Below are 22,695 nucleotides of genomic sequence, written 5' to 3' on the forward strand. Positions count from 1 at the left end.
CGGGTCAATTAGATTATTTTTTCTTGTTTATTGCTTGCTGTGGTTTTTGTTGTTGTTTGCTGCGTAATCTGCGCAAATACGCAATTTTTTGTTATTTTCGATTTTATTTTCTAATTGGTGCGTTTATTTTTACCAAACGCAATATGAGTTCAGTGTGCCAATGTGCAGATCAATCGATTCATTGTTTTCCTTTTCATGATTTGGTTTCTTTTTTCGTTGCTTTGAAGCACAGATTTCTCTTAGGACTTTATAAAAGCAAACTGCATGCATACACGTATACAAAAGTATGACTGATCGCTGTCTGTATAGCTATGAAAGTGCGGTTATGTTCTTATATTTGTGTGCCATAAATTTCTTTTAAGCAGAAAAATACAAAATTTGACAATTTTAGGCGTTAATTTGTTGTTTTTGGCTCGGTTGTGCAAATGTTCTGCAACGAAATTTATGTCGTTACTCAAATGTTTGTATATTTACAAATGAATTTCGGTTATACTCTGCTTATTTGGCTTAGTTTTGGTCAGTTGCATCGCTGTTTCTTCAAATTCATACACTCATGCACTCATACTAATGTATTTAGCATACATTCATACATACATATATATTCATAATTTCATACACACATCCCTATATTTATCTACGGAAAATATTGTTGTTAATCGTTTTTACATAAATTTCTGATTTATAGTTTTGTCTTGTCGCTTGTCGGAATTAATTGCTTTATTTCATTACAATTTCAGTTTTCACCATAAAAGTCGCTTGATTTTACCTAATTTGCTTAATTATTAATTTTGCTGTTGTGACAGAAGATATTTGTTTGATTTATACATTCCCATAGCAATCTCTATAAGGCAGCTGTCTCATTAAATTGAATGGCAGGTAAATACCTGTATATTTATTATGTCTAATGGAACGGCTAGTAAATATTGCATCATGTTAGGAAATGAGTTGAGAATATTTCTGTAGCAGAAATATGCTCAGAAATTTAGTTCTTATAGAAACACTATGCATGGTACATATGATCAAATTACTTGGGTTTACGAGCTAAAAAACCGATTTTTTTCTTATTGTTTTATTAAACTCCACAACATCTCTAGAATATTGTCCAAATTTTTCAAGTTGATCCGAGTAATAGTTTCGGAGATACAGTCTAGAGAACTTGAGCGCTCGAGGCTAGCTAGGCTAAGTGCGCCGTCTTTAAACGCGTTTTTCTCGGTTGAAGTCGTTTGTCAAGATTTCTCGAGAACTACTGAACCGATCTTCATGAAAGACGGAGGGAGATTAGAGCAGTGGATCTCAAGATCTTTTATGGATGAACTCAACATATTTTGGTTAATATGCTTTATGCCAAATAAGATTGCAATGTTTGACTGGTTCGTATGCTAGTCTCATAACAAGAAGTTTTAAAATATATCCGAGTAAGGCTTGTGATTAAACCTGAAGGAAATATAAGTTTATCGATCCATCTACATATATACAATATGTGACAGATATGCAATGGTTCAGATGGTCAACATGAAAACTTTCGCATATACATAACTATATCACCTCCGTGCCCTCAAACATATTAGAAATTGTAAATTAATTTCCAAATATAAGAAACTCAGCATCACCCAAAATAGAATTATACCTAAAGATTAGGTTAGTCTGATAAGTCAATGCGCCGCGCATAGACCAGTTCTGGTCCTTTACGATATCAAATGGAGTTCAGTTACTAGATCCATGAGGAGTAGTAGTCATTTTTTAGAATGCCAGCGCTTGACGCGAATTTCAACAGACTATGTCAGACTCACTATCGATACCTCTTTCAGTGTATCATACATTTGGGACCCCAGATGCTTACAGCGTAGTCTTGCCAATGCGGGACAAGTGCACAAGAAATGCTCCATTGATTCCTGGTGTCTTGCGCTAGACATTTCCTGCAGTCCTCTCGATCTGACTAACAATAAAAGTTTATAAAATTTATTAAATGCTTTCTTAATAAAGAAGAAAGGCTTCTAAAGACAGTTAACCCATTCCAAGCTCACATTTTTCTCTCCTCTTCTGCTTTTAGGTGAGAATTTGACAAAAAGCTAGAGCGATTAGCCATTGAAAAAAGTTCAAAAGAGCTGATGAGTTGTTAACTCTAATGTGCTTCAGGAATTTACAAATAAATACAATTTTTCTACGGCTCGTTAAACCTTAAAAAGTGACGAATCGAACAAGCAATTTATATGTATAAATCAGATAAACTTAATCAAATGGTTATACAATATTAATGAGGGCTCTATATCCCATGTATACTATCTTATATTGTATACAATTTGATGACTTTGATGTTGTTTTCACTTTTAACGTATTTTGATGAGAATGGAGCTCAAATCAAACAGTTAGCTAGCATTGAAGGAAAAAGTGAAGTTAACTACAATGCTGTGGCCTTACAGCCCGATGCACAAAGTCTTACTATTTTTTGCCCTCAATAGTGTAATAAGCTCATATAAAAACTTACAAATCCTCTCGAGACACAAAAATCACAATAAAAATGACAACATGCTTCTCAATTTAGCAGACTTGAATGCCAACACGAGGGAAGATGTCTCAATTTTATTGTATTCCTCATTATATTGTGATTTTTTTTTGTTGTTTTTTTTTTTGTAATTTTTCATCGCAATTTTGCATATGCTCATTAATCACTTCATAGTTCATTTAAAGAACTGTCAGTTCTGCAACAGCCCACGCGTATACCGTTAAGTGCATACATACATACAACCACAAACATACATACTCGTAGATCCGCAATGATTACCTTGTGCATCCCAGTGAGTAAGAACACACGACAAGTGGAAAACCAACAACAAACTACTCAAGCACACACTTCAACTACAACAAAGCTGAATAACACAATAACATTTTAACACCAACAACAATGCGATGTGCAAATATTACACCAAACAACTCGCAATTGTTGCGTGTAAAACGATTTGGAATTATTATAAGCCTGACATTGAAAATATTATTTCAATAGCAATCAGTTGCTAATTGAGCGGCAAGATCGACTTGGCAGCCAGTTCGAAAAGATTCTATTAAGCGATCGTACAAACGTGTACTCGTATGTAATACTCGTAAACAAAAAACATAAAAAGCAACAAAGTTTTTAGACGTGTATGTACGTGTGTGTGTTTAGGCGCAGATATGTAAATTTGATAGCTCAGAAACACAATTAACTGTTCGTCTACGAGTCGATTTTGCCGCTGAGCCGCTGAGCCGCTGCTTTAAGGGGAGCGTGCGTGAGTTCGGCTCTGTGTTTATGTGTGTTTGTGTGTCTGGTGCGAATTTCATTAGTCGCCTTTGCACTTCGATATTGGACTTGAAGTAAATATTTGCATTTAAAGTGCGAACAGTTGAAATATTTTGTCTTTTTGGATATAGACATTGTTATTTTAAATGTTTATATATATTAAAAGGTTTATTTTTATATTTTTTATTATTTTCAGGGAACAATATTGATTTATATTTATTTTTTATTTTCAATTTTGAATAAAAAAATATTTAAAATCATATATACATATTGTCTGAACAAAAGCTTTTTCAATATACTTTTTTTATAAAAATTAATTCTTAAGAAAATATTTAATTTTTATAATTTATTAACAATAGTAAATTTTTTTTATTTTTATGGCAAGAATTAATTTTTATCAAAATATATTTTTAATAATACCAACATAAAAAAAGTATATGTAAATGTAGTATAATTTTTTTTATTTATAAAATTTTTATAATTTATTAACAATAATAAAATTAAATAATTTTTTGATTTATTAAGCTTTTTTAATTTATTATTATTATTACTTATTTATATATTTTTTTAATAGTTTCTTAAAAAATAAATTTTTTATAGTTTGCTAACAATAAAAATTTTTTGTAAACCTTTTAAGCAGGTATTAATTTTATAAAAATATTTTTTTTTAATAGAATATATTTTTTATTAATTAACTCTTTTTTATATATTGCCAATAATTTTGCCAAAAATATATATTTTTATAATTTATTACCAATAAAAATTTTTTAGTAGGAATTATTTTTTATAAAAATATATATGCACATATATTTTTTAAATATAAATTAATTTTTTATTTGGTAATTGATTAATTAAATTTAATTAATTTATTACTAAAAAAATATTAAATTTAATTAATTTAAAATTTAAAAACTATTAAATTCAAATTAATTTTTCTTTAACTGCTTTATAAATAATTTAATTAATTTAATAATTAATAAGTAAATTTATTTTTTTGATTTATTATTTGTTAAAATTAATTTAGTTATTTACTTTTACGGTTTTTTGTTATAAAGTTTCAAAACACAATTTTTAAATACGAATTAATTGCTGTTAAAAGTTGCTAAAAAAAAAGCTCGACCATTTTTTAATATTAAAAAATTTGTTTGCTTAAATTTTTTAACTCAAAAAACTATTCGTACTTAAAAAAATTAATTTAAAATATTAATAATGCCAATAAATTGAAAATGTAAAAAATAGTAGATTAATTAAATTTAATTTATTAACTAACAGTTTAATTATTAATTAAATGTAATTAATTTAAATTAAAAAAAAATATATTTAGTTTATTCTTTTTTTAGCTGCCTAATATATAATTAAATTAAATTAAATTCAATAATTAAATATTTTAATTTATTAAAATTAATTAATAAATTTACTTTTAAGATTTTTTGCTAGTAGTAAAATTTTCAAAACACAATTTTTAAATAAAAATAAATTTTTGGTCAAAAATTTAAGTAAACATATATTTTTTAACATCCAAAAGTTTTTAAAAATTATTTTTTCTGTAGAATTTAAAAAAAATCAAATATAAGGAATTCATATATATAATTTATTTTTTGATTTTAACGAATTGTCAATATATTTTTATGCTTAATATTGTAATATTAATATATTTTTATAAATACTTAATATTTTTATTTTCAAATTTTTTAAATTTGCTTATTTAAATTAATATGAAACGTTTTGTTAAAATTGTTTTATTCGCGATTTATATGCTTAATGTCAGTTATTTATGATTTCTATTAAATTTATCATTATTATTTTGCTTTTTTTGCACTGCGAGTTTTGATGAAAAATCATTTTCTCGTTGAAATATTTTTTTGCACATTATTCTTTCTCCCAGTTTTTCCCATTTTCTTCATAAAATATATTTTTTCATATTATTTTAGCACGATCGATCCATAAATCAAATAGGAAAATTTACCGCATTCATAAAAAATTAAACAAAAATATAAATTCACTGTTTACACATATGTATGTTCTAACTAATTGTGTTAGCGCAAAACAAAAACACTGTTATTCGTTAGCCGGCGCACGAAAGCACACTCGCGTACTGCACACACGCGCTTCACTGACGAGACTGATGTGCGTTACGTCGCGGCACGATCACTGAACCAACCCACCAACCAGTTCGCAGCGCCAAACATACATACGTACACGCTTAGCCCCCCAACGAAACTCGATGGATCTGTCCAAGTCAACTGCGGTAGCTGCGGCGCGTTGACTTCAGCAGCGAAAAGCTCAAAAGGCAAAACCACTTTTGTTGACTTTGGCACGACGCGCCGCGCCGATCGCGTTGATCAGTGATCGCTGTTAATCGCAGCGCGCACCACCCAACGCACTTTGCAAAACAATTTGCTCCACTGTGGCCGGCAGCTGACATACCTGTGTTGGTGCCGCTGCCTCATGCAGATCGCCGTCGTTGACTTTGACGTCGGCGTTCATTGATCAAATTATATGTTTGCGATCTTTTCATTGCTGGCTCTCTCTCGCTTGCTATTGTGCTCCGCTAATTGCAGGCGCTCACTTTTATAGTATTTGTTGTTGTATTTTTCTTTGCATATTTTGTTTTTGCATTTGCTTTTGAAAAGTAACAAGTGATCGTTGTGTTGTTGCTTTGATTTGTTACTGTTTACATCGATGGCGTTCAGTTTGATTGCGCTTTGGGTGTTGTTGTTTGCAGTAATGTTTTTGTACTCAAAAGCCGGTGCATTTTCAGCCGGTATTTGCATTTTCTATTTAATTTTTCAAAATCAATCAAATGCCGAGCGAATATAATGATCAGTATGGTAAGGATATGACAAGTATGGATTTTTATAGACATGATTTCTAGATGATTTTTTCACTCAACTTACTTTTCACAAATTTTGATCGTAAGTAAGAAAAATAATGGATTCTAAACATTTTCAATAATTTTGGATGTTTTTGTATAAAAACTGTACTAAATATTAGTCGAATTCGGGTTCCTCATATTCAAAATTCACCAATTCGAATTTTCGGAGCAATTCGGAAATTGTCCAGTTTGGCTTAAAAAGGAATCTAATATTAACCCATAAGTCGCCAAACCTCGAAAATTTGCTCTTGCCTCTGAATACCTCACACTGAAACTTAATTTAATATGAGGCTATGTTTAAAAAACTATTAAGTTTTCATGCAAAAATCAGTTATTAATCTATCTACATAGGTTGCCTTTTATATTTTGGAATTAGACAACCCTAGAGTTGCAATCTGGCAACTTACAACTTTATTTTAAAGTTTGCCTCAGAATATTTTGGAAAACGGCCGCTATTTGTCCTGCCTACAGTAACTTAAAATATACATCTAAATCGCGAATATTTTAAAGCGATTATTTTTAATAACTTTCGACGTGAATCAACTCAGCAACAGACCGTCGAGAACTTAATTGAGGGTTTGGCGATAAAGACAAAACAAATCAGGAGCCAGTGTTCAGCGATGGTATGGTAAATTCTTCCAAACGGTTTTCGTGAAGGTCGTTCAAAATTAGTTATTGTTCCGGAAACTTTTGAAGTTGATTATCATGTGGTCTATCGTGGGATAGAGGCAACCATAGACATTAGTGGCACCAGTATATATTCAATATGGCTTGGAGCTTTGACTGTAACAAATATTTTCACGTTGAATCCCACACAATTTGTCGATTGCTTCAAAAAAGCTGGTGTCGATTGGTGGAGAGAAGTGTTAAAAAAAACAATAGCGGTGCTTCGAAACACGTCTATGAAATGAGAGATGATGAAACGTGGATTTACGCATATGCGCCCGAATGTAAAGATCATTCGACTGCATTGTTGTTTCAAGGTGAGCCGAATCCAACAAAAATTGTTTTGCAGGAAGCACTCCCAAGTAAATAGTTGCATTTTTTTGGAATTACTAGATCTAACGCAACCATATCTCTAAAACAATGCAGAACAGTAAAATCTGAGTGATATACAACCATCTGTTTGCCAGTTGTCTTTTAAGAAATCAGGAAAACCAAGCGCCAAAAATGGAGCACCCTTCACTAAGACTATGCAAACTGTCACACTACGACTGAAACCACTGCATTTTTGAGTACACAAAATATCGATATAATGAGTTATCCTCAGAGTAGTTGTTGGCTCCGAATGACCGTCTTTTTAATCCCGTGCGTTGAAGAAACTAATAGGTCAAGGTTTTCGACACTTGGAGCGGGGATTGGTAGGTTCAGAACACATGCTTTGAAGATACCTCAATCAAAAAGCAAAAAGCTTCGACAATGGTATATATAGTAGATCTTAACGGAGGACATTTTGAAAAACAATAAAGCGACTTTCGATGATTAAAATTTGTTTTTGTTCTCTAATCCCGAAATATAAAAGGTAACCTATGTATTTATGATAATTTTCTAGAAGATCTGCTATAGAAAATGTTTGCTTATGAAAATCGTTCTTGACTCAAAGTCGACTAATGTATGCTGCATAATGCAGCCTGCATATCTAATCGGACCTAATGTTTGCTGACTTTACTGACGTCATCTTAGCGAAATTTTGAAATGAATTGTCAAACTAGTGTCTGTATCTGTGTTAGCTTCTTCTTCCCGATTTAACTCAAAATTTGCTGTCACTCTACACAATCTTGACTTTCATCATTATTTCTCATATGTTATTATTGCTTTCATAATATTTATGTCTCTGTAAATATGTGATGAAGCCTAGAAGCTTGGAGAATTTGTGTTCGGCTAAACCAAAAATTTTAAAGTGACTAGTTTATAAAAAACGAGTCACTCACGATTTTTGCAAGACCTATACATATGCATTCATTTATCCATACATATATATATGTATATATACTTAAGTAGCGAAATAATGTTCTTGCATGCATTCACACCTAAGGACACATGTAGACAATATTAAGCGGAAAAGGAAAACAACAACAGCAAAAGACACGTTTGCTGCTGTTCATCACTTGACCCATCACTCAAGTGCCACTCATATGAGCCTTCTCTTTGTATGCAAATTTCCAGCGCTTAGACCTGTTCTTCACACCACGGCTGCCCCTCTAAATGATAAGCACGCGCACACCGCTCCCAAGCGTTAACAAAACGTGCAGTTAACAGAATTTCTAAGCCTTTAATGATCGGCTGATTTTTGTTGTTACCGCGTCTGACGACGCGTGGTGCATGGTTAGGCCATTGGTGGACTCGTGAGGTGATATTTTTGCATGCCTTCTTAGCCTTCTAGTTGTGACTTTTAAGCGATTCTTTGTACTTATTAATATGTCTGTTAAAGCAGCATAGGTAGTATATAGTAGTATATATGTAAAGAGGTATGTATATACATATGTGTGCATAATGCACTCAAATTATCCTCTCTTTACCCGCTGCACCGCTATTTTGGCCAACAATGACGGTCGTCATCACTCCTTGGGATTTTATGCTTTTATGCTTCGATCCAACAGTCACGATGTGTTGCAACGCGGCAGCACAACAAAAACAACAATAAATATGTAGAATAATATGAGGCGCATGGCGCTCGAATATGCCGCAGCTTTGAGGTTTTATAACAACAGTAACCGTATTGAAAGCGATCATTGTGCAGCAACATTGACGCGTCATTTGTAATATGAAGTACAGTGGAGGCGTGTATATTAAGAAAGGTTGACTTGAAATTGTGTTAAAATAAAACTAAGAAAGACGGCAATGTTAAAGTACCGAAGCATGGGATTAAAATCGGAAAAAAATTATTGACTGCAACGAAATTTTGTAACGAAACGAATTTCCGTCACGTCGTCAGTACATGGTGCCGCCATTGTTAATGTTAAACTGATTTCAGTATTTTTTTTATGAAATGTTATATATATTTCATATAACGCTCGGCTAATGTAAACAAAAAAGTTAAACGTTGCCACCTGTGAGTAAATATCAAGTAAAAGAAGTCATAATTAAAACTCTGCATAATATGAGCTTCAATGCAAACAGGTCTAAGAAAGCTCAGAGTTAAACATATTTTTTTGAAGAGCTGCAAGAGTTGCCACTTATTTAATTTATTTTTTTTTTAATTATCGAAAAAAATTAACAATAAGATATATATGTACATACATAAAAGTTAAATGTTGCCACCTGTTACTTTTTTTCCATCCATTTGATTATCATAGTACTAGAATAAAATATCAATCTAAACATTTTTAAGAAAATTTCACGTCTGAGCCTTTTCGACAAGTGTTGCCACTGTTTTCGGAAAAAATTAAATAAATGATATACTTTTGCTGATATACTTTGAAATTTTTTGGTATGAAATAGAAAGTATTCGAAAAATGCATATTAAAGATAATTTCAGAAGGATTGAGACCAAACTAGTAAATCAAAACTAGGGTCAGAAGATTTATAGCTAATTTCATAATCCTTCGTCCATGTCTTTAAGAATTGTATCATCAATTTGAAAATTTAAGACGATATTCTCAAGGTGTTGTAGATTTTAACAAGACAGTAAAAAAACGATTTTTTGAAACCCGTAAACCCATGTAACCCCTTAATTAATTGTCACCATCGAAGAATAAACTCTTAACTGATAATTCTAGTAAAATTTTTTTAGTTAGGTAATATAAAAGTATTATATTTATGTAGTCGTAGAACAGATCTTTGAAGCGTCAACGAAAGATGAGAAAAGGGTGACTAAAAGAAGGCTTCGCAGGTAGTTCAGTAATAATTTTGAGACAAAGGCTGTAAATTAAAGACTATTAAACTGAATTTTTCAAGGCTGTGTGATCTCTTTTTAGCTTTAAATCATTGCATTGACGGGTAACACAGTATGTAAGGCAATAAAATGAATTTCATATATCGAAGTTTCATTTAAATACCCGCGTATTTAGTATATGTTTTCAACAGTTTTTTTCTCTAAACGTAAAATAAAGGACTTCATTCACAAAACGACCTGACTAACCTTACTAAAATTTATATGCACCTGTGAACGTACATATAACACCGAAGATTAGTATTTGTGCGTTCATCCCAAAAGCGATCGAAACATGGAAAAACATCGTCAGTCTCACTTTAGTAAACGCCTAAAGGTATGCAAGCAAAAAAGTGATCGTGGTAACTTGCAGCTTCAACTCATGCACACATTAAGCGCAGATACACAGTAAAAAGTGTTTAACTAAAATAGCAAGAGGTTGTATGAAACATAAAATCTTAAGAGCCATTTTCTCAATGTCTAGCTAGCAGTCAGAATTCAGTTAAGTTCTGGTTAATTTAACAAAAACTCCTTTTTTCGGTAAATAACCTTTTTTTAAGCATAACTTAACTGACAAATGACTGCTAACCAGACATTGAGAAAACGGCGCTAAGTGAAGTAAATTTTGGGTTATTAATAAAAAAACCAGACGCTTTAGATGCTGCATATTAACGTTGAGCAGGAATATTAGTTATTCTAAACCTATTTGGGTCGATACTTTTATAAAGTGTTAAAATTAACTTATGTAAGTCATAAAAACCTTTAGGACCATCTGATTTGGTGCCTTAAGTTTCTAATTGAAATCGCTTGCCACGAGTTGAAGATTCTCCAAGTTTTATGACACTTTCCTGTAGAATATAGAATTTTCCGATACATTTTTTACATAACCACCCTGATTTCGGTTAGCAAAATATTACTAAATATTGAATTAAATTCAACAAGTTCTAAGTCAACAACTACCCTAGTGACGCCTTCTAGTGAACAGTGGTATCTAGCTTGTCAAGTTTAAGCATTTTACTATTGCTGCTTGGACCATTTTCCAATTAAGTTCTAGTATCAAATATCTTTGGTACAAAAAGTTTATAAAAAATTCTTTTCATAAAAATTCCATATCAACTAAAATATGTTTTTCATATGAAATTGATTAGCTTTGAAAGCATCAGAGAAAACTGAATTTCATTTTAGACCATTGTCTTCCAGTGCCTTTAGAAAAGTTGCACGGCATATATAGTGCTGTTAGACATGAAATAATTACTTTCAAGTACGATAAACTTGATACATCGATAGACAAAATATCGAAAGTTATCGATTTTTCGTTTTCAAATAACTTTTTTTTTTAAATTTGATTCTATAATTTTAAATACCGTCATTAAATTTCGTCTTAAATTATCGACATAATCGAAAATTATAGAATTCGGGATAAATTCAATTTGAAACATGTTATCGAAAATGCAGAACTTGCCCATATATTTTTCAACTATTGCCTTTCATTAAAAAAATGATAATAATAATCAATATTAACAAAATATCGAAAGTTATTGATCTTCCTTTTTCAAATAATGTACTTTTTTAATGTAATCTATTATTTCAGACGTCGTCATTAGAATATTTCTAACATCAATTTAAAAAATTATCGAAAATAATCGATTGGATTTTCGCTTACTGCTCTAAGATCTTTCAAATGTTGATATATTATGTTAAATGCACAATTTTAAAAATGATAACAGAATATTTCCAATATCGATATGATGGAATGATCGAAAATAATCGATTACATGTTCTATTAACCGACAAAAATCTTCAAAATGTTAATTTACTGCGTTAAATGCACAGCTTTAAAAATTATGTCAGAATATTTCCGATATCACATTAAGAAATTATCGAAAATAATCGATTTCATATTCTATTAATCGTCTAAAATATTCTAAAAGTTGATACTTCAAATTAAATACATATAAAATTTTAATTGTCGTCAATGAAATATTTTTATAGCGACAGTAGAAAATTATCGAATTAATATTCGATTAATCGATTAAAATATTCCAAATGTTGATAATTTGTTATTACATTTTAACTGCTGAAATGTTGTTATTTCGTCACCTTAAAATTGCACACAGCAAAAACAGACACTATACGGTTATAAAGCAGTCCAAACGCTTATGTGCTGAAATTGCTTAGAGATGTGTTAAATAAAATTATAATTGTAAATGCGGCAAAAGTATAGGTAGTAAATTTTTAAAATTTTCATATTTTCTCAATTTATTTAGTATAATTTTGTATTTGTTTCATGCATAATTAAAAGTGTTTATTTCAATTATTTTATTTTTATTATTATATAACAATATGTATGTTGTTGTGTAAGCATATTTCTTAAATAAAAATTGACTAAGTTTTATCAAATAAATTTTTATATAAATATGTGTAGTTGTAGTTGTCATAATTTTAAGTAATTATAATTAATTAATATAATAATTAGTTAATATAATAAATTAAAATAGCAGTAATTATTTTAGAAGTATTGTTATATAAATAATTATCACTAGATTATGTAACGTCAAAACATTTATACATATTTGTTGTTTTTGCTAAATTAAATTTTGTAATTCTCCGGCATTAATGTATAGATAAGGAATCAAAAGGTTAATTTAGTAAATGTGAAATTCGAAATTCGAAGTAATCAGCAAATTAAACTGTAAAGTAATCAGCAGAAATTAGTTGCATTAAAATTGCATTCGCAGGCATTTCTTGGTCATAAGCGTTTGTAGGTATTTTTTGATTATTTTTTGTATTTTTTTTTGTTTTTGTTCTTATTTATATACATATATTTTGTTTGTGTGCATGGGCTGACCACTTTTGGCAAAAAATAGTAAGACTTTGTTCATAATTTTAAAATTCTTAATTTATTCTTCAAAATCTACATATATCATTCCACTTAAAGTAATCCTTTTTAATCCTAATACACTTGTGTTAACGTTTTTCCAATTCTCGAAACAGTTCTTAAAGTTAATTTCCGGAATAATAGCCAGAAGTCAAACGGAGCTCAAGTCTTACTATTTTTTGCCCACAGTACAGTTGCTATATGGCGCTTTGCTCCTACCAAATGACGCCAAAAGCCAACCAAACACGTATTTGGCACTTGAAATCTGCAGTGTATTTGCTTAAAATTTCCAAAATAAATAAATTATGAATTTTCTACAAACATACTTATATATTTTATGCACATAAACAAAAATATTTATGTAAATTTCTTCAATGATTTTGCCGCAGTCATTTTCGAAAATTTATGATTAAGCTACTTTTCAAAAAAAAGTAAAAAAAATTATACAAAAACAAAAAACAAAAAATACCTACATATGTATATACAAACAACAGCTTATTTACTCAGTAGTCATTTCCGACTGCTCGAGCGCGCCAAGGCAACAATAAAGTGCGGTTAAGTTCATGGTTAGTTGCTGCCTATCAGCAAATAAATAGCAAACTAATTTAGCCAAAGCAAATAAATTTTCGAAATTATGCTCGGATATTGTGGTCAAACATTTCGACATACATACACACATGTAATATGCATATTTGTGTAGGTGTGTGTGCAAGCAAAGCGTTGTTGTAGTATTTTGTGGGCAGCTGGCGTTGGTGTTGGTGTTGGCATTGTCGCTTTGCGGACGCCACCAACGCCCCCGCACGCACTCACGCATTTCACCTATAGAAAGCCCTTGATGGTTTGCTTGGTTATGTTCTCATAATATTTGCTGCGACGCCAGGCCGCATTCGGTTTTTGATTGTTACTCGTATTGCTAGTGTTGTTGTTGTTGTTAGTATTGCTATTATTGTTATTGTTATAATTGGTTTGCGGTTGCTGCTGTAGCTGTAGCTGTTGCTTTTGCTTTTGCATTTGCTGTGGCTCAGTACTTGAACACGTGCTCACCTCCGGCGTCACCGATGTGACCGGCACCTCCTCCGTTAGCACCTGCAGCGATGGCGAATCTGCTATACAACTTGACTCCAAGTCGGATTCCGACTCGATGGGTATACTTTGGTAGTTATAGTGCTCTACATCGCCGTCACCCGGTGTCGGTGTCACACTTTGGCTGTGCAGCTCCTCAATGTCGGCGATGCTGCTGCCGTCGCCGTCGTCGCCACCATCACTTGGTGAATCATTTGTGTTTTGTTGTTGGTGTAGCTCTTGTTGTTGCGGTGAGGGTGTGGAGTCTTGCTGTTGTGCGGATACAAAACTATGTTCGGTACCGTCGTAGGACATATTAATGTCCGCGGGTATTTCAAATGTCGATGCGAAGGTGGAGTCATCGGCTTCGCTCACATCAAATGAGCTTTTATCGCAACTAATGAACGAGGAAGTGCGTCCGGACGCCGTTTGGTATGACGACGAGTGCGAGTGTGGCGTGAAATTGCCCTCGGATGCGGTAACGAAGGAGTCATCTTCGGTGGAGCGTGAGTGCCAATCCTGGTGAAAGATAGGATAATTTTTATTATTTTTGTTGACTTTTGGAAAATGCTTTTCGGATCATTGTTTTATATTAAATAGTTTATAATTTGGGAAACGACGTGTGATTGTTTTTAGAGACCCACATAATTTAAACCAAAGGTTTTATATATATTTATCCATAACTTCCCTCATTAATGAACTTATTTGATTAGTTACTATCGAAATCTCCTATGTAGGAAGGCTTAGTATATAACATTAAATCTTACATAGTATGTCATCTGATCAAATTTGACCTGGATCCCTTTGACCCTTTATAAACTGCTCGCACAAAACGAATCGATAAAAACTTTTTCCTTACATTGACAAGTACTCTCTTTTTTATGTTCGCGTGAAGTTTGATCTCTCATAGGTCAATTAGTGTCAAAAGGCCGAAATCTTCTGCAAAAACGACGCAAAGTAAAGATTGCAAAAGCAATACTTGACAACGGGCTGAGAACCCTATATGAACATTCATCATACTACAATCTAGCGAATGGCGCTCTAACGCTGAGCCGAAACTGAAAAAACCAAAATTCGCTGAGGGCACTGAAGGTTATTTAGCCGTACGGTATAGCCAGTAAGAAAGGAATAATAAAAGTTTGTGTTAAAATATGAAAATATTTTCTTCTGTCTGTCCAGGTCAAATTTGATCGTATGGTATAAAAACATATATATTTTCTCGCATAATATTTTATCCTGAATGGTGTGTTCTAAGTCAATTTTAATTGAAAATTCTATTGAAATATGTGAAAATATATATTTTTTTGTCAGTCCGGGTCAAATTTGATCAGATGGTATGAGATATGATTGTTTTCTCGCTTAATATTTCATCCTGAATACTATATTCAGTTTTAATTATTATTTTTAAATATTTTTCTGGGCTTCACTTGACTTCATTTGTTTTAAATTTTTATGCATGGCATGATTTTGGCAATCTTTAGAGAACTTTGTCTTTTTTTGGATAAACGCATTGCTTGAACAAGGATTTTGGGATAATGACAAATTAGGTTATTTCGAAAAACCTTGCTTCGTATTTACCATATTCTCCATCATCAGACCCCCAGCGACCATTTCTTGTTCTAGATCTCAAAAAAATGATCGCCGAAACTGAGGCTTATTTTGAAGCAAAGCACAAATCGTACTACCAAAATAGTATCGAAAAGTTGGAGAGTCACTATAAACTTCGTTAAAGGGAACTTTGTTGAAAAAATAATAATTTGCCAAAAAAATGTGTTTTACTGTAGTAGGACGGGGACCTGTTATTCTCTTGTTTATTTGCACTTTTGATCCCTATTTGCTTATCCAAACTCCAGCATTGCCGTATTTGTGCTTGAAGCGACCTAAAGTAGAGAAAATATGTCACCGGTTTTCGGGTTATTGAAGCACCTTCAAATGTTATTCCCCGATTAATATGATAGATAGAAAACTGTCAAGCTTGGGCCTCGAATAAGCATTTCACAAAATTTGAATGTTAGCGGATCAATACGGCCAAGGACCGTTTTTTCGACAATCTAATTCTGATCAGATAGATGATTAGTTGTATTCTCGTATAATAGTCTTCTAAAACTCATGTTTCGGTGAATCCGACTTAAAAACAGAGTGTGTCGGGGGTTAAGGTCGCATCAAACTTCACTGTAATAGTTACTTATTAAATATAATGGGATCAAATATCCATAAGAAAGAATGGTAACGGCGAAAATAACCTCCAAATAGTGGTACTATACCGATTTTCACAGAAGTGTCGGTGAAAAACTTCTTCAAATACATACATCGATCCCGTATTATTTCTAAAATTTTTTTAAATTCTACTTTTTTCAACTTAATATTATTAAATATGAACTACATTCAACTCACCTCACTACTGTAACTCCGCATAGCCTCGCGCTTCTTCTCAGCACTGCTTGTCGCATTCACCTCCAACGCTTCCGCATCCTGTTGCACGTCGCGTATTGCAGCATCCAGCGATTCGGCTACCTCAGCGATCTCCTGCAACTTATGCGAGATCGCTGCACAAGCAATATCATTATTCCCCGTCGGCTTTATAACGATAGTATTGGAATCAACGGTGCTGGCGCTATCGACAGTGCCAACTGGACTGGACGACGACTGTGTTTGCGTATCGCCGGCCGAACTGGAGGCATCCGTTGCAAGTTCATCAACTGTAATGCTAGAAGCAATTTCAACATTTTCATTAGCAACCACATTAGACGTGTTCAAAGTTGGTTCTACTAAAGTTTCGACTAAAATATCTCCATTTGCTATAACAGTTGGTGCTTCAAACCCATTCTTTTCGCTTTCATTAGCGTTAATTAGTGAAGTATCATCTGGCACCTGCCCTAACTCATTAGTCTCCTCTGAAACTGTGCTAATTTCCCCCACCTTCAGCACATTTACACTCGCATCAGCTGCAGTTGCAGTCTCATTTGGCTTTTCGACAACTTCAGCTGATTGAGTGTTGACCTCAATTTGCTGCTTGTCAACGCTGTCAAATGCGTCTACCCCATTCCCGTCTTTATTTGTGTTATCCTCTACTCTTTCGTCCCTATCGTTTGCGTTCATTACTTCATCGGCGCTCGTTTCATCATCTGCCACTGTCTTTTCACTTCCAGTCGTATTTATAGATTCTCCCGCTTCATTTTTGTTGTCACACGCGTGCAAAGTGTCTTCCGTTGCCGTTGTGGAGCTATTTTCAAGTGTTACGGTACTTAATTCGTGTACCACGTTGCCATTACTGTGAAGCCCATTTGGCTGGGTAGATTGCGCGAACTCTACTTTTTCGTCCAACGCGCCTGTTTGCTCGACCGCTGCAACTTGCTCGATCACAGGAGCTTGCTCTTCGGTCTCGGATTTGGAAATTTTTTCGCCCACGCTAACGGTATTTTCTGCATTTTCAGGTTTGTCTTCAAAATTGTTTTCAGTTTTCGTTTGTTCGGCACCGCCGTTCGCCTGCGCGATTGCGTTTTCCGTAGTTACCGTTTCCGTTTCCGGTTCGGGCGAATCTTCGCTTTTTGCTTTCGCAAATAAATTACGAAATCGCGAGAACATTTTCGATTATAATATTTATTTTTTTTTTTGTTTTAAACTTTTTTATATATTTTTCAGTTATTTTTTTTCGTTCCAAAAGTCGTTTCGGTTAGCGCGTTTCGTAAGTGTGCTCCAAGCGTTCTTAGCTCGTCTTCCGTTATTCGCTTGTGTTATTCGTTAATATTTTACTTGCCAAATGTGCTTTCCTTAACTGACAATTGTGCGAAATATTTTGAAGAGCATTAAAACGTTTCTATTTTTAACTAAATATTCGGAAGATTTATTATTTTGCATGCGTTTTCAGCGCCACTGCTCTCAAGCTCTTTGAGGTATTTTATTTTTTAATTTTTCGAAACACAAATTTTCACCGGCAGCTCCTTTCTTTTGAAAGAAAGCAATGCAGTTATATGAAACCCGCACTCTTTAAAGCTTAACCTCGCCACGCTCGCGTTCCCGCTCGTTTTCCTATAACCTTCTTACGGCCTGGTTATACGCCGTACGCCACGACACAACGGTAAATATTTATTCCCGTACGTAATTACGAATTGAAGAACCACGCTGGATCGCGCACTAAAATATACTAACTTGCCTATTGTGTCTGTCTGTCAGACTGCTCCTCGGCGAGCTCTAAATTTTTCAAAAATATTTATTATTAAACGCGTATTCCTGGCTGGTAGTGAATGCGGTGGCATTTTTGTTGCTATTTTATTTGAGTTTTGTGTTTTTTTTTCCGCTGGTTCGTGAGTAGATGCGACGCGTGGATGGCTAAAATTATGTGACGTTTCTTCTGCGTTTCTTTTTATATTTTTTTAGTATATTATTTTTTTTATTTTTGTGTGTTTGTTTTTGTATTTTAGTAAAAGCGAATTTTGGGTGAAAGCAATTTTCCTGTGCGTTTTTTCCGGCGCTTTCCTTTAGTTGCATATACATATATTTATATATTATATATATTTATGTATTTACTTAGCATCGCTCAAAGCCAAAATCGTTTTAAGTTTATATTTATTGTTGTTGTTCTTTGGTGGGCTCTGCCAACAGCTGCACTAAACTTTAGCCAAGTGAGATCAACCAAGAATATCGCTACTGACGCACTAAAACTATAGTATTTATCTAAGTCTATATATGTATATGTATATATCTGTGTATGTGTTCATGTTTGCATAATGTTATCTAATTGCGGTTTCCACCAATATTATATATGACTTGATCATTAATATATATAATATTTCTGAGTACACGTGCCATACATACAAACATATTGCAATAAAATGACCCACTAGGAAACAAATACATATGTATATTACAAAGACTTTGGATTTTTTAATGCGATAAATTTTAATCAAAATTCAAAAAAAAAATAAAATTTAAGTGGTTTAAGAAGGATCACAGAAGAAAAAGTGTAGTGTTGCCACCTGATTTTTACTATGTTAAATTAATACTCATAAGTGTGTGAGCTTCATTTGAAAAATAAAATAAAATTTAAGGTGTTTAAGAAGGTTTACAGAAAAGAAATTTGAGCAGGGTTGCCACCTGATTTTTACCAAATTAAATTAATACCATAAGTGTGTGATCTTCATTCGAAAAAATATAAAATTTAACTTGCTTAAGAAGGATTACGGAAGAAAAATTTTAAGTGGAGTTGGCACCTGATTTTCACTATGTTAAAGACATAAATATACATAAGTTTGTGAGCTATTGTAATATGGTTTACAAATTTAACAGATCGTATGTAAATTAATGCTGAAGTTTTTTCGAGGTTGCCACCTGTTTAAAAATATTAATTCAAGCAAATTGACAGTTACATTAAATATTGCTATGTTGCTATTAAATATACGGCAACTCATATAAAAGTTTCTTCTATAGAAACTTTGATTTTAAGTAATTTAAGTAGGGCTGCCATCTGTTTTTTTTTTATTATATTAAAATAAATGTAATTGATCTCATCGATATTGCAATATGGACTTAAAAGCAAACAAATTGGCTGCTGAAGATACTTTTTGAAAATATTAATTCAAGAAACTTTAAATGATGTCTGAGCTATTGCAATATGCTCTTCAAATTAAACAGATCATAAGAAAATTAATGCTAAAGTTTATTTTCAGGGTTACCACATATTTATTTTCTGGCTACTTTATAACCCGAATTGTATATTTCATTATTAAATGAAAAGTATCTCATAAAAATCAGACCTTTTCATTCTAAATACATCACTTTCTAAAAGAGCAGACATAGTCTTTGCCTGATGAAGTAATTTCCAACTTTACATATTGAGGCACTACGTATGACCCTACCTGGTTTGAATGACCTCTAGTGCTCAGTACAACAAACCAGATTTATTTTTATCAGTCATAGAAAGTATTACTTGCAAGGCTTGTCCCTCTCCCCTGTAGCGGTTTCAAACATTCCAAGTTACTTATGCGAACACGTCGCCGTCATATAATAATGATGAAATCAGTTAGACCACAGTATACCATATCCAAAAACCATCCAAAACCTTCGATATATATGTATAACAAAAACCTTGGCTTGAAAAACACTCAATATTGAGAATTTTATATGCCGAAATTTCTATTATACTTTCTAAGTACCTCAGTGTCCAACGACACCGCCTATATTAAAAAATATCTACGGATGTTTTAGTCTCCTTAAATTCCAAATATATATATATATCTATAATGGCTGTGCCCTAAAACCATTTATAGTAGATAAAGATCTCTAAGTAGAGTGAATTTGCATAATCGATGTTCTTGCAGGGATTCTGTTAATTTTTTTTTGGGAATTACATATGTAGATATCTATATATATATGGGTATTTCACTTCGTTCATTCATTAGCGAAGTACAGTTCTTGTCCCTTTTTGACTGTACGAGGTTTGCACAAAAAGTTTTGCGAATATTGAAATTTCCCGGGCTCCCAGCTGTTTTGCTTGGACGCGTCTTCGACTGTTGTTTATTCCGAAAAATGGATTAAAGAGTCTGAATAAAATTTTGAGGACTTACTATGAATTTTGATTTTAGAATATGATGAAGCTACCTTGAACAAAAGCAACGTTTATCGATGGTGTAAAATGTTCTCAGAGGCTCGATGAATATATGAACAGCAAGCAGGACGCCCGATCAATTCAAGAAAAGACGGCAACATTAATGAAGTGTACTGACCTATTATCGAAACGCTATTGGAGAAATTGCGGAGGAACTAAACATATCGCTTGGCTCCTGCCTTTCGTGTTGACATTGCTTAGGAGATGTTAGACTAAGTCTGCGATGACCAGAGGATCATAACTGCTAACGAATCAGGCTTTATGGTTATGACGTAGAAACCAAAGCTCAATCGTTTCAAAGGAAGCTACTGCAATAGCCAAGACTGAAAAAAAGTGCGGCAAGTTAAGACAAATGTGAAAGTTTTGTTAACAGTTTCCTTTGATTTCAGGGACGTCGTGCATTATGAGTTCTTTAGTGTTGAGTTGTTTAGTCGAAGAGACCGAAACCCATGCCGTCGTCTTCTTCGGTCAATACAAAATAATACCTTCAAGTTAAGTCCGTCAGAAACGCCGAGATTTGTGGAAGAACACAAATTGGCTGTAGCACGAGCTCACGCATCGTTTCTTGTTCGCGAACATTTATTTAAAAACAACACATTAATGGTGCTGCAGCCACCGTATTCCTCAGACGATGCAAGGATGATGGTACGCTACAACTGAGGAGATAAAAATACATCGAATGACTTCTCAGTCAAATGGAATGTTTAAAAATATTTCAGGAGATCGTTTTGATGACCTAACATGACTTCTAGAAAATTCTGTCGAAAATCAATCAAGATAGCACCATCAAAATAGAATTTTTTTCTCGTTGCGAACTGCTTTTCCTCATTTTAACATTTTTGTTATGTTTGTTTTTGCTTACAAACTCATCGCCAGCAGAGTGACATTCTCATTTCCAAGCAACTCATATGGGACTTTCCCAACTGTTACTCGCCCAGCCTTGTCCCACCCATAATTATACCCAACACATTACTGTTTATTAATTGCTCATAAATATTAAATTTAGAACCATTGTCACACTCAATCAAAAGATAGCTTCGAATCACGTAACTCTATTTAATTACATTTACAGTACACGTAGCATAATTTCGCTATAATCAACAGTTTGGCGTCTGAAAGGTAGTCAATAACCTCAGCCTACAGACAGACTGGCTACTGTTCTATCACAATGTTATATGTTTGTAGTAGCGCTCATTTGCAATAGTGTTTATTTACATTCTGGTGGTGTTGGTGGAAACTCATCGTAAAAGTGCAATAAACGCAAATTAATGCTTAAAGTGTTGTATGCATAGTTTACTAATGCGCAAAAACAACAACAATATTCATAAGAGACAACATAAGCGAAGGTTTAGTAGGAAATATGCTTTGTCCAACTGTCAACTTTCTGTACTGGTAAGAAAAATAGTCACTTTAATCACTTTTATGTCAGAAAGTCTTCCTGAATTACTCATTGGGAAGGAAATTTAAATTCACAACTTTATTTTTTTCAGAGTCGAAGAATATGGAAAATAGTAAGACTTTGTTCATTTAAGCCCGTATAAGAGAGTATACCACCACATACCTCGAACACATCATTGAAGAGGTATAGTCGCTGTATTCAGTGCTACTAAGTTTTCTTTTGCATATTATAGGTTAGTTTCACCATTATGATGGTTCTAAGGGTACGCCAGTTGTATTTCTTTAAGACTTTTGACTTGATTTTGATCGGTCAGTTTGTATGGTAACTATGTGCTATTGTTGTTCGATTTGAAAAATTGTTTGAGCAAGTACTACAGATTGCGGAAAGATATCTCGTCAAAAAAAAAGATTTTCCATACAAGAACTTGATTTTGATCGATTTGTTTATCTGGCAATTGTATGGCTGATATCAGCGGTTCCGAAAAATAAGAATATTTTTTTGAAGAGGAAAGAACGTATGCAATTTTTCAAACTGCCATCTTAAAAGCTGAGGGACTAGTTCGCGTTTATTGGGTAGTCGAAAAAGTTTTTTCGTATTTCTAATAAAACTTCAACTTCCTTTTTTTGTATTTATAATGAAATTGAATGCACCAAACATGTACTATTTTAGTCGACCACTTTTTGCCATTTCTTCGCTAGAGACATTACTCTGTCAGTGTAAAACTTAGTCTCT

At 33.0% G+C, this 22,695-nt stretch overlaps 1 protein-coding gene and 1 long non-coding RNA gene across 12 annotated transcripts in view; one reads left to right on the forward strand and one right to left on the reverse strand.

Annotated features, from left to right (window-relative positions):
- LOC105226995 (titin) overlaps positions 1-22,695 on the reverse strand; it is a 358,359-nt gene that overhangs the window by 293,691 nt on the left and 41,973 nt on the right. For all 11 annotated transcript variants that reach the window (XM_049458988.1, XM_049458990.1, XM_049458989.1 and 8 more), the window contains exons 9-10: positions 16,355-16,667; positions 13,943-14,479 (exon numbers count right to left, since the gene is read on the reverse strand). In XM_049458988.1, coding sequence (XP_049314945.1) covers positions 13,943-14,479; positions 16,355-16,667 — 850 coding nt within the window. The remainder of the gene's footprint in view (positions 1-13,942; positions 14,480-16,354; positions 16,668-22,695) is intronic.
- The window catches only part of LOC125778975 (uncharacterized), a 107,190-nt gene that overhangs the window by 14,276 nt on the left and 70,219 nt on the right, over positions 1-22,695 (forward strand). The window lies entirely within an intron of this gene.

This window comes from Bactrocera dorsalis, chromosome 5 (genome assembly GCF_023373825.1).
Source record: "Bactrocera dorsalis isolate Fly_Bdor chromosome 5, ASM2337382v1, whole genome shotgun sequence".
Taxonomy (NCBI): Eukaryota; Metazoa; Arthropoda; class Insecta; order Diptera; family Tephritidae; genus Bactrocera; species Bactrocera dorsalis.